The sequence below is a fragment of the Mercurialis annua genome, linkage group LG5 (genome assembly GCF_937616625.2).
Source record: "Mercurialis annua linkage group LG5, ddMerAnnu1.2, whole genome shotgun sequence".
Taxonomy (NCBI): Eukaryota; Viridiplantae; Streptophyta; class Magnoliopsida; order Malpighiales; family Euphorbiaceae; genus Mercurialis; species Mercurialis annua.
Window position 1 is genome coordinate 17,274,817 of NC_065574.1, and position 12,119 is coordinate 17,286,935.

General features: G+C 38.6%; 1 protein-coding gene across 1 annotated transcript; it reads right to left on the minus strand.

The window, feature by feature from the left end:
* Positions 1 to 248: 248 nt before the first annotated feature.
* LOC126682197 (protein argonaute 2-like) lies at positions 249 to 4,857 on the minus strand. The gene is made up of 3 exons (XM_050377792.2): positions 4,246 to 4,857; positions 2,876 to 4,070; positions 249 to 2,012 (listed from the first exon to the last, which is right to left on the minus strand). The coding sequence occupies exons 1-3, from the start codon at positions 4,700 to 4,702 to the stop codon at positions 548 to 550; spliced, it is 3,117 nt and encodes a 1,038-aa protein (XP_050233749.1). The 5' UTR covers positions 4,703 to 4,857; the 3' UTR covers positions 249 to 547.
* Positions 4,858 to 12,119: the final 7,262 nt, after the last annotated feature.

Genomic DNA, 12,119 nt, shown 5'->3' on the forward strand with positions numbered 1-12,119 from the left:
TACAATTTACCTATAATTACATAAAATAAAAAATTTAATTTAAATTATAACAAATTGGTAAAATTTGATTTTTTTTCACCATTAGGCCTAAATATATTTTAGTCAATTTAGTGTTATTATAAATAAAAAAAAATCAAAATCTGTTTCTATAAGTATTTTTAAATTTTTAAATATTTTTGTAGAAGTCGCATTTATAAATATCAATTAGCCCACCGATTAGAGCGATGAAAAAAGTAGTAACAACAACATAATCAAAAAACTTGTGCGTTTTACTTCCATCAAACACAATACTTAAATCTAATCCATCCATCTTGGAAATGGAACAAATTCAAAAGTTAGCCGAACCAAACAGAATCATCTTACAAACATGTCCAACAAGAAAAATAAAAGAAGACAAACATGCAACCATTAGATTCACGCACAAACTCCTTCACTATTCTGCTGATGTGTGCATAGGAAAGGAGCAAACCTGCGTAAGAAAAATTCAAAAAGAGCAGTACCCATTCCCGCCACGAGAAGAGATTGGCCAACTGCCGGAGCCGACCGTCTAAATAAAGAACATAATGTTCTCCAGGTCAGCATGTAACTTGTAGAACCTGTCATCCAATGAAACTGTTGATGACAATGATGATGATGTTAGCGATGAGGATGAAGACGCTCCCGATGCTGGAGACTGCCCATCCATCAATGACTCGTAGTACAGTCTTCCTCGGTAAGCAACAAGGTCAGCATAGTACACTGGTGGAACCAAGGACACTGGCTTCGTGCACCTAGCAAATGTGTAGCACATATTATATATAATCCTCTGCAACTCGTCCGAACTGAAACCATGTTCATCCCATAGGACATGATAGTGAGTTGGCTTGCTTGTTCCAAGGCTTCCATAGTGGCTGCAGAGATAAAAATCAAACTCGAATGGATGCACAATTGTAGTGTCAACAACTGTGCCTGGAGACACATTTCCATTATGACTCCCGTCATTCCTACTTGCAGGAAACAAACGAGTCTGGTGCCGCTTTTGGGCAACAATTAGTGTAACAGTAGGCGCATAACTAATCGACTGGAATGCTCTTTTGAGGTCTATTAATTCTTCGTTGAGAACCATATCAAATTGACCCTCGCTGACACCATCACGGAAAATTACAATATTCCCTGGTCTGACTTTGTTCATCCGTGCATATGTTTCAACTAGCTCAAGACACATATCCCCAAAATTCAGAATCTTTTCCTTACGATGATCTTGAGGACGAACCCGTGCCGCATAGCGATTTGCAGCTGGCCAATTCACAGTACCAACAAGAGCAGCTATAGAAGGACTTGTGGTGTTTCGAGAGGCAGGATGATTAACATCAGCCCCTATAAACATAACATGTCCCTCACTTTCGAAGTATGGGAGTCGATCAATGAGCTCCACGTTGCTACCTCCAAGTTTAGCATTGATCTTGAGAGCTACATTAGCAAAATATTGGTCATTTCCTTTGTTGGCACAAATAGACAAACAACACTGAGTAACTATGCCAACTCTGGTCTCAGAAATCCATTTTAGATACTTGTAACCGGGATCCTTTCTGGACATCACGCAAATAAGAATTTGCAACCGGCCTTTCCCAGTCTGATATGCCCGATCAGTCACAACTTCAAGCAGATCATGCAGCACATCAATATTAGAGAATTTATGCATAGTAGTGGGATGACAAAAGAGAGGCTCTTTCATAGGCATTCCTAGACTCCCACACCTAGCCCTAAGCTTTGAAATGAACTGCTCTGGCATCAATCTGGAATGACCACGGTCAGAAGAAGTAAAATCAAGCACAGCCCACCTTTCAATTGCCTTCCCTTCCACGACACCTTTTCCAACAAGATTCCAGTGGCCCTTCTCCTTGTCAACAGCAATTTTAATCACCCTACCATTAGGAGCTCTTAGCTTCAACTCTGGTGGCCCGATCACACGGCTGACCACTGATGTCATTTTCATGTCAACATCCATTCCGAAATTCTTGACTATGTCCCCACTGAATATGTTGCATATAAAAAATGTATTAAGGTTACCAAACTGTATTCCAAAAGATTCAATTTGAAAAACAGATGATCATCCTTTGTCAAATTTATACAATTTTATAATGCTACAACTAACTATCATCGTCATAATGCAGGTCTATAATGCAACATACATTTTGGTCGTTTGATATTTAATCTCAGAAGTAAATTTTTTAGCCATATCTTGAGGACCTAAGACAGTAAGTGCATAAATTATAGCATTAACCTGTAATAGGAAGTGCATAAATTTTGGTATCGATCTGTCATACATCATACATGAACAAGCTTACACCCACAGGTTCAATCTTCTAATGTGGAATCCTAATTACCAACATTCATACAGTTCAAACAGTACCCACTAAAACCAGAAACATGTTCTTTTTTTTCGTAAAATAAAATAAACTGATAATAATGTAGAAAACAATTCAGAATATCCCTTAACGAACTTCATGCAGTTTGAGGCACTGAAATAAATTAACATCTAAAGCATGCATATCTCCCAGTAGCAATAATTTTAAGAACAAGTCTACCTCATTTTGATAGATACAGCAATAAATTGATTGCTTGATCTACAAGACTTTCAGAAGCATATGAATTCACACAAAATTAAAGAAAAAATATGCAAAAAGTTTTTACCAAATAACACCTAGAACAAACCACACCTCGTCAAGGACATATACAGTTGTACTAAAATTAGAAGCAAATCTATAGATAAACAGGGAGCTAGTGCAAATGTTCCATTTAAAAGCAAACAAATTCATAGCATATGCAACATACCAACTTAAAAATATCAATAATCAATAAAAGAAGGCTATGACGTTGATGTGCATATACATACCCAGTAGGCCCGTCTCTAGAGCGCACCATGTCGCATATAATCCTCTGTCTGTCCCTTGGTGATGCCAATGACATGTCCTTCAAGAAAAGAGCAGCATCTCTATCCAAATCCTCTTTCGGGTATATCTGACCCTCGACTAGGACGCAGAACTCCATGGGCACATAATTCCTTCGCTTGTTCTTCCCCAAATCAAGACAAGGAATATCTTTGTATTTTATATCCTTGTACTTCTGCCTGAAATATTCAACAAGGGTAACTTGCGTCGGTGGAGCTTTTCCATCAGGATCTTCAGCAAGAAATGAAAGCTTCCGTGTGTTATCCTTTGTCAGTCCAGCAACAATATATTTTTGCTTGGTAATGCGATGAGTGACTGTAACTTTTAGTCCCTTCAATGCATTCTCAACATGTCTCCTATAGCTTTTGAAATCATTTAAATTAAATCCAGGGATATACTCCATAAGAAAATCGATCACTGGGAGGCGCTTGCGAAATGCCAGAACAGAGTAGTCCAAGCACATAGCTAGGCCCTGGAAGGTGGGCTTGAGGCTATGCTGAAACCCTCTAGAAGCAGTAATGCCATATCCCAGGGAATCCTCTTCGTGCGCATCAGCAGGGTGAAAGCTTCGTCCGACAGAGACCATATGTCTAGCCGGATTCTCCTTCATAACAACATCCATCCCTTGCAAAATGTCACGCGGAATTGACATGAGCTTCCCACTTAGGTATTCCTTTAACTTGCATAACTTAAGTTCACTCACGAACTTTATCGAGAACGTATAAGTGCGAGTTCTTGTGTCTTCCCCCTCGGAGAAGTCCACCTTAAATTTTCCAGTTGGCAAAGGAACTGCACTGAAGATATTCTTCTCGCCGTCATATGCAGTCATCGACAACGGGAACTCAGAAGGATTATCTTTAAATAACTTATTCCGGATTGATGCCAAATTAAACTTAGACACTTTAGAAACACGGCCGCCCTTGGGGGTTACATCTGGTTTGACATCAATGTCATAATGAATGATGACACTGTCAGGATTGAACTTGACAGGGAAGTGATTTACATGAAGAGTGGCAGTTCGGATGGCTAGCGTGCCGCCTTTATCTGGCCGCTTAACGGGGACAAATCTATTGGAGGTGTCATTAGAATTGGAACAAGAAGCTACATTTTCTGATTTTTTTTGAAGTTTCTTGGTAGGGTCTACACAAAATGCAAGAAAATAAATCAATACCCAAATAATAACAATTTTCACAGAGTCTGAGATTAAACTATAAGCTATGGGGTTTCATTCTAAATCATTTTATTATAACATGGAAAATGGAATGGAAATGGAAATGGAAATTAAACTATAATAAAAAAAATAGGCAAGTCGTACCTGGTACAGTATTACTACTGGCAGAAGAAGGTGGCGGAGGAGTTGGTGTACTGGTGAGCCCCCCTCTTCCTCTAGGTGGGCCACGTCCCCCTCCTCCTCTAGGTGGGATAGATCCCCCTCTTCCTCCGCCGCCGCCATTATTTCCGCCCCTAGTTTTGGCTTCGACCCAAGAATCGGTGTCACGATCATTTTGATTATAAGACGAAGTTTGGTTACTGGGTCTCCAAGTTTGCTGATAATCCTGATGATTAGGCCTAAAATTTTGCTGTGGTTGCTGATAATCGTGATGATTCTGTTGTTGCGGTGGCGGACGATGACGATGAGACTGGTGGTCATGTTGTTGCTGATGATTTCCGTTGCCGCTTCCGTTGCCGCCTCTTCCTCCTCTTTGACCTCCTCTCCCACCGCCGCCACCGCCTCCGACGGCGCCTTTTGCTCTGTAACCGCCTCTCTCCATTGGACGAATCGGGAGTACTTAGCTATTACCAAACTATAATCTCACACTCCACTCGACCTAAATTAAAAATGAAAAAGACCTTGACTTATTACAAACTCGTTATAATCTTAAAAAGGAAAGATTGTAGTTAGTTACGATGGAATAATCTGGATATGTTCGATACATACAAGGAATAATTCAAAATTACTTCAGTCTTAATCCTTAACTCATTTAATTTAATTAATATAATTAAGGATAAGTGTTTTTGTGAAGAAAGTGGTGAGATATTGGCGGACCATTTCATCCCACTTTCCTTTATTTTTATCAAAATTTCCGTCCTCTTTACTCTTTGAAATTTTTCGTGTGTTATTTTGTAGTATTTTTTTGAAATTGATAATAATTCATCTAACAATAATAAATAATTCAAGTAAAATTTATTTTATAAAAAACAAAATAACCGTAGAAATTGTGTTTTAAAAAACCGAACTGGACCGATCAAACAGGTTAAACCAAAAATCGGTTAGTGATCCGATTTAAACTACAAAAACCGGATCTTTCCCGGGATGGAGTGGGTTGAATAGGATAGAACCGATAATCAGAAGTTGAATCGGTATAAAACTAGTGAACCATAAATTTTTATAGATTTTTTAAATTTATTAAACCGGTTGAACCGAAAAATGAGTCTTTCCAGTTCGATTTTTAAACAATGTCTAAAAGCACTCTACTAATTAAGTTAGATTATGATATAGGAATAAAAGTCTATTAACCCTACGATAATAATTCACACCTGCAATTCCTCATATTTTCTCTTTTCATTAAATTCTTTAAATCTAAGCGAGTATAATGATATGGTTCTTCGTTTGACTAGTTAAAAGTATATTTATTATCATCTATAAGTGTTTACAACTGCCCAAAAGCAGAGGTTTAGGAGAATCATATGAACTTATTTAGAATTGAGGCCAGTGCAAACAATTAGCTTTCAATAAGAGATTAAATTCCATTATTATTGCTTTTCTTATTAGAAATAGGAGTTAGACTTAAATTAAAACTTTGGACTATGATGATTATGAATTGATGAGCATTTATTTGCATTCAATCATTCAATCAATCAAAAATAAAAACCAAACCACTACAAGAAATCAGCCTATTAGCGACAGCATCCGTCGGCACATTTTGGGAATGAACCGTCGCCAAATTACCGACGGAATTTCCGTCGGTAATTTGGCCCGGTTCAGTCGGTAGTTTGGTCGGGCTAGCCGACCAAATACCAACTAATTAGCGACAGATTTGTCCGTCGCTAAAAAGGCGTCGCTAAACTGGGCTATTTAGCGACGGATTTTCCGTCGCTAAATAGCCCAATTTTGTCGTTTTTTGAGCTATTTAGCGACGGAGATTCCGTCGCTAATAGCTCATATGTGGTCGCTAATTCCTTATTTTTTTGGTAGAAAATTTTCGTTTTTCGGCTTTTTCGATTTTTTCCTGTGCTTTTTCGATTTTTTCTTGTGCTTTTTATCCTATAATCTCCTAATTGTTTTAATTTATAAGTAGTTTTGATATTAATTTTGGTTTGGTTTCTCAACTTTCAGATTAATTCTCGTATTTTATTGGTTAACCTTGTTAACCAAAAAATCCTGTGCGAATCTAAACACTGATCTAATTAAAAGTATCAAACTTAAACCGTACCCATTTATGAATTTAAACATTTGAGTATAAGAAATATTTTTGGGTGTTGTTTAATACCGCCCTAATTTGACTAATTACCGCACTAATTATTACAATTTTGACCTTTTACTAAAAACTGAAAAAAAAAAAGACATTCTCTCAACCTATTCGAATTTCAAAAAACGCAGGACCGATAAGACTTCAAATTCATCGGGATTTGAATATCAAGTACCATAAACATATTCCCCAGCTTCTCTCGAGGTATGTTTTAATTTTTTATGTTTTTTTTTGTTCTGTAATTTTTTTTCGGTACTGTTCACCTGTCGGACGTTCCAAAAAGGTGTCCGACAGGTAAAGGGACGTCCAAGAAGGACGTCCCAAATTATGACGGACGTCCCAAATTATGATTGACGTCCAAGGTGGACGTCCCAAATGTTTATGGATGTTCAACCAGGACGTCCATAGTAAAATGGGACGTTCCCTTTGGAAACGTCCTTTATGAACATTTCAACAAGGTAGAAACGTCCACCAAGGACGTTTCCACCGTGGACGCATGGATTTAAATCGCGGTAACGGCCGCAGTCGCGGCCGCGGCCGCGGCCGTATATAACGGTAACGTATTAGTAACGGCCGTAACGTTGCGTAACGGACTTTCGAAGCGCAATTTTTTTAATTTTTTTGTAAAGTATGCGGAAATAACATATTGTTAAAATAATGATAATTGAATTTAACTATACAAATGTCTAATAAAATGGATTGTACAAAAAATACATATTTTATTTAATATTTTATACTATAATCGAAATTTTATTTGAGTGAGTAATTTTTTAATACTTTTATTTTTGTAAAATAATTACATCTTGTTAAAATTTAAAATACAATTACTTGTTATATTAATTTCTTTATATTAATTAATTAATTGATTTTTTTGGTAAATAATTTAATATTAATGTATCGAACAAAGGGTCAACGTGCCCCTGAACTTATGACATGGGATCATCTAACCCAATTTGTACTTTTTTGAACAACTAACCCCAAAACTTTTCATTTTTGGGTCAAGTAACCCCATAATTTATATTTTTATTTCAAAATATAGATTTAGGATAATTATATCGCAACAATTAGGGAAGTATTTAATTACTCTTTTACATCACTCACCTCCGATTTATATTTTACGCATTTTAGAAATACATTTATGGGGTTATTTGATCCTAAAATGAAGAGTTTTAGGGTTAGTTGCTCAAAAAAGTACAAATTGGATTAGATGACCCAGTATCACAAGTTCAAGGGGCGTTTTGACCCTTTGTTCTTAATGTATCTAATTAATTAACTTACTTAAATAAAATAATTAAAAAATAAAATTGATTATTTAAATTTAAAACTAGCAGAAAAAAAGTAACAAAACATTGAATTTATCGCATTAACTATTAATAATTCTGTAAATAATAGGTTTATTATAGAGTTCAACCTTCAGGGTATTCTATTATTCATAATTTCTTCTTTTCCAGGTGTGACACGTGTGCATATTAATAGTCCATGTGTTACCATCCTAATTCATAGATAAACAAATCAATCACATTCTTTAAATCTCTCTCTATTTATTAGATAAACAAATCATTATTTCTTCTTCACTCACCATCACCAAGTTCACAACCTGATATTGAGTACCATCTACTCTTATGCTCCATGCATGTTGAATCTCTTCATCTTTCTTTCATTTCTATTTTATATCTTTACTGCAAACTGTTACCTAAAGGTAACGGATAAAAAACGGTCGTGCCCTATACGTAAAGGAGGTAACGGCCGTTACCTAAAAAAAAAAATAGAAGATGTAAAGTAACGGGCCTAACGGTAACGTTGAGCCTCAAAACCTATAAATAACGGCCGTTACGTTATGTAACGGCCGTTATTTAAATTCATGTGTGGACGTTTCTACCTGCAGAAACGTCCTTCGTGGACGTTTCCACCTGCATAACCTGAAAAATATAAATTTTTTAATATTTTAAAAATTAATTATTAATATATGCACCTAATATTATTTTTATTACTTTACAGGTTCAATTTGAAGTTTTTAGTGATGATAGAGTCGATTACAGTGCACAGTTTAATCCAGAAATTAAGTTTAAAAGCGACGTTGAAGCAATTCAGTGGGCGAAACGAGTTGCCATTCATATTGGGTTTGAGCTGGTTATTTCTTCTCACAAAAATGGGGGGACACAGAAGCTTTTGAAATGTTCTAGGGGTGAGCGGTATAGAGGAACGTTCAGATTCAAAAACCTCTAGGCGGAAGAATACGAAGATGAAGGCGTGTAGATGCCCTTTCGCGATTGTGGTGCGGTTGAAGGGAGTTGAATGGAAAGTCGTTGCAAAATCCGGGAGTACGAGTATGCATAACCATGACTTGATTGTCTATCCCGAGGGACATCGTCAGATGAGTGGACTGAGTCCCGCGTCCAAACAGATTGTGCGGGATATGAGCACGGCACAAGCTAAGCCGTGTGCTATTTGGGCGGCCCTGCAGGAGAAAAATCCATCTGACAACCCTACCAAAAGACAGATTTACAACTAGAGAGATAACCTGAGGAGGTCGGGTTTTGAGGACAGGGACGTGGTGGGCCAGTTTTATCATATGGCTGTGGAGGGCCGTTATGTGCATTGGACGCTTGCCGATTCAGAAATTAGTGCGTTGACTCACATTTTTCTGGCGCATCCAGATTCAGTGAGGTTACTCTGAGACTACCGCTGGATCATCGGTATGGATTCCACCTACAAGACAAACAAATACAAAATGCCTTTCTTTGAGATTATCGGGATGACTCCGTGCAACAAGAACTTTATTATTGCGTATGCAATTATAAAGGATGAGATTCATGAGAGTTATAGATGGGTATTAGAGAGATTGAGGCTCTTGATTGACGATGATGTCCACCCGACAGCTATTGTTACTGATCGGGAGTCAGGGCTAGTTAGACCAGTGCGAGAGGTATTCCAACGTACTTCTCATCTACTTTGCAAGTGGCACATCAACAAGGATGTGGAAGACAAAGTTTACAGATTATGTGGGTTAGACAGAGGCTATGCAGAGGCATTCAAGAACGGAAGGTGGAAAAAAATTATTGAAGCTCCCACCGAGACAAAGTATGAGGCGGCTGTGATTCTCATGAGAAATCGAACTAGGGCGTTCCCGGCTGTTGCACAATATGTTCACAGGACATGGTTGGCACACAAAGAAAAGTTCTGCTGCGCGTGGACGAATAATGTGATGCATTTTGGAAACACTATTACATGTAGAGTGGAGAGTGCACATGCTCAGATGAAGCAGTGGCTTAACTCTAGTACTGGTTCACTGGATACAGTGTGGACGAAGGTGGATATGGTTATAGAGTCACAGCTCAGTGAGATTCGGTATGTTATTGTTACATTTGATACTACTACTAGTGATACTTAATAATTGTAGTATTATTAACATAAATGTTATATATATTGGCAGGTTTACACTCGAGCAGTCAAGGCGGAATGTAGGCTCCCGGCGTCAGGGTTTTCCATTCAACTACTTGTCGTGCAAAGTCTCACATTATTGTCTGGATTTAATCGATAAGGAACTGAAGCGTATGATAGATTTGAGTACCGATGTTCATGATTGGTGTGGCTGTGTGCTGAGGTCGACACATCAGATTCCATGTGCATGTGAGCTAAGAGGAGTGATTGATTCAGGTGACACGAAAAACTGTTTTTCACTAATCATTAATATTTTTTATTATTAAAAGTTGAAATATTTGCGATTTATTATTATCAGATATCCCGATCAGTGTGAACAGTATCCACCCTTTTTGGATGAAGCTTGTTATTAGTAATGGGGTAGACACATCCAAACAGGCCGGGTGTGTTGTTGAGTCAAAGGATCACCACTATTTTTGAGAGATCGTTGGGGAGGTGATGACTCATGATCGCTCTGTGGTTCGCGATATATCCCTTATGATCCACGATTGACTCAGAGGAATCAAGTTACGGTGAACCCGAGGTGAAAACCGATGTCAAAGGTAGACCGGAGGGGAGTTCAGCCACCAGGCGGATCCCGAGTCGTTGGGAGTACAGTTTGAAGGGCTGTGGCCGTGGTAGTTCATCTCTAGGTCGGAGTTGCGTCACTCCTACATCAGGTGTTTTTTTATATACTAATGTTGTCAATATATTTACTTTCAACATATCTTTATATTTATGTTTAACAATATTGTTAATGTAGTTTCTTACAAATTCTATCAAGTTTTAGCACCTTATTCCGGAATTCATTTTGCCGTTCGTTACAGCTTGTACTGATGTGAGGGCGGACGAAAATTATGGCTTCCGTGTTGTGGTTGATTACATATACAAGAACCAAGAAAGTTGGGATATGGCAAGAAAGAACATTACAAACGAATTAGCTGGCCACCGTGAAATGTACAACCACGCTGGTATTTGCCTCGAAGGGATCGACCAGGCCATCGCATGTATCACGTGGGAAGGCGGTCATAACGAACCTTCACCTGCTCAAAAATTAAATAAGAAACAACAGGTAGCCACGTCCTGGGAACAGTGATAGCAGGATCGATACCAAAAGGTAGCCACGTCACCTGCTCAAAAATTAAATAGAAACAAGAAATTAGTACAACAACAACTAAGTAATTAAAATTTTTTATTTTAATTTACGTACCTCGTCCCCAGTAAGCTGGCCTAAACGAGTGCGTAATGCATAAACTCGGGTATCTTCTCTCTCAGAAGATGATACGCTCCAATCCAAGTGCTAGCTCGTGGAGAAACAGGATCGAGAATTAGTCGCTCACGGTAGGGTAGAAAGCATGGAAAGTACTCATAAATCCATGCCTGAAGTAGTGTCAAACAACCAGACAACCCCTGACAATCGCCCCTAGAAGCCACTCTTAGCTGCCGGTACAGGTGCACCATTGTAGCGGAGCCCCAAGAGTGAGAAGGCGCGTCCCCCAACCAATCCCTAACCTCCCAAAGGCATGCCGGTCTGAACCTGTGTCCACTCTTATCAACAAATAAGGTGCAAGCTAAAGTAAGCCAAATCCAAGCAATGGCCTCAGTCTCAGCCTCACCCGCAGCACCCCGACTACACAACTCGATTATCGACTCAATCAAAATCCCTCCCTGAGCCAGATGCCCCCCCAGAAGGAGCTAACAATCTATCTACACTGATACCTAAAATCTTTGCACAAGAACGCTGCAAATCTTACTTATCGGGTGTATCTTTAATCAAAGATCCCTCGACTGAAATGTGGAGTATATACCACACGTCATGTAGCGTAATAGTCATCTTCCCAAATGGCATGTGAAAGGAGCTATCAGGCTGCCAACGCTCCACAAATGTAGAAAGAAGCGGAACGTCCAGGTGAGCATACATAGTATCTGGGAGATGCGCCAAACCGGTAAGGTTTATCAGACTCCTAACCTCTTCTGAGGTTTCCTTATACCACAACACCAACTTCTGACAAACAGAGTATCTGTTCTGGCACTTCAGCATGCCTCTAAACTCCCCCTCCCATATCTTGGAAGCAACATGACAAAGAAAACTGGGAATCACAGTGCCATCACGGGGTCCACCCGACACTGGAGCACGAACGATCCATCCAATCATCAACAGGGTTTACCTAAGATCGTCTAGTCGACTCTGTAATTATGAATTCAATTATTAATACAAATTTATATTTTTATCAATATTCTCAAATTCACGTAAAAATTGAATTATACTTACCTACGGACGATGAATCAGTCCTCCGTC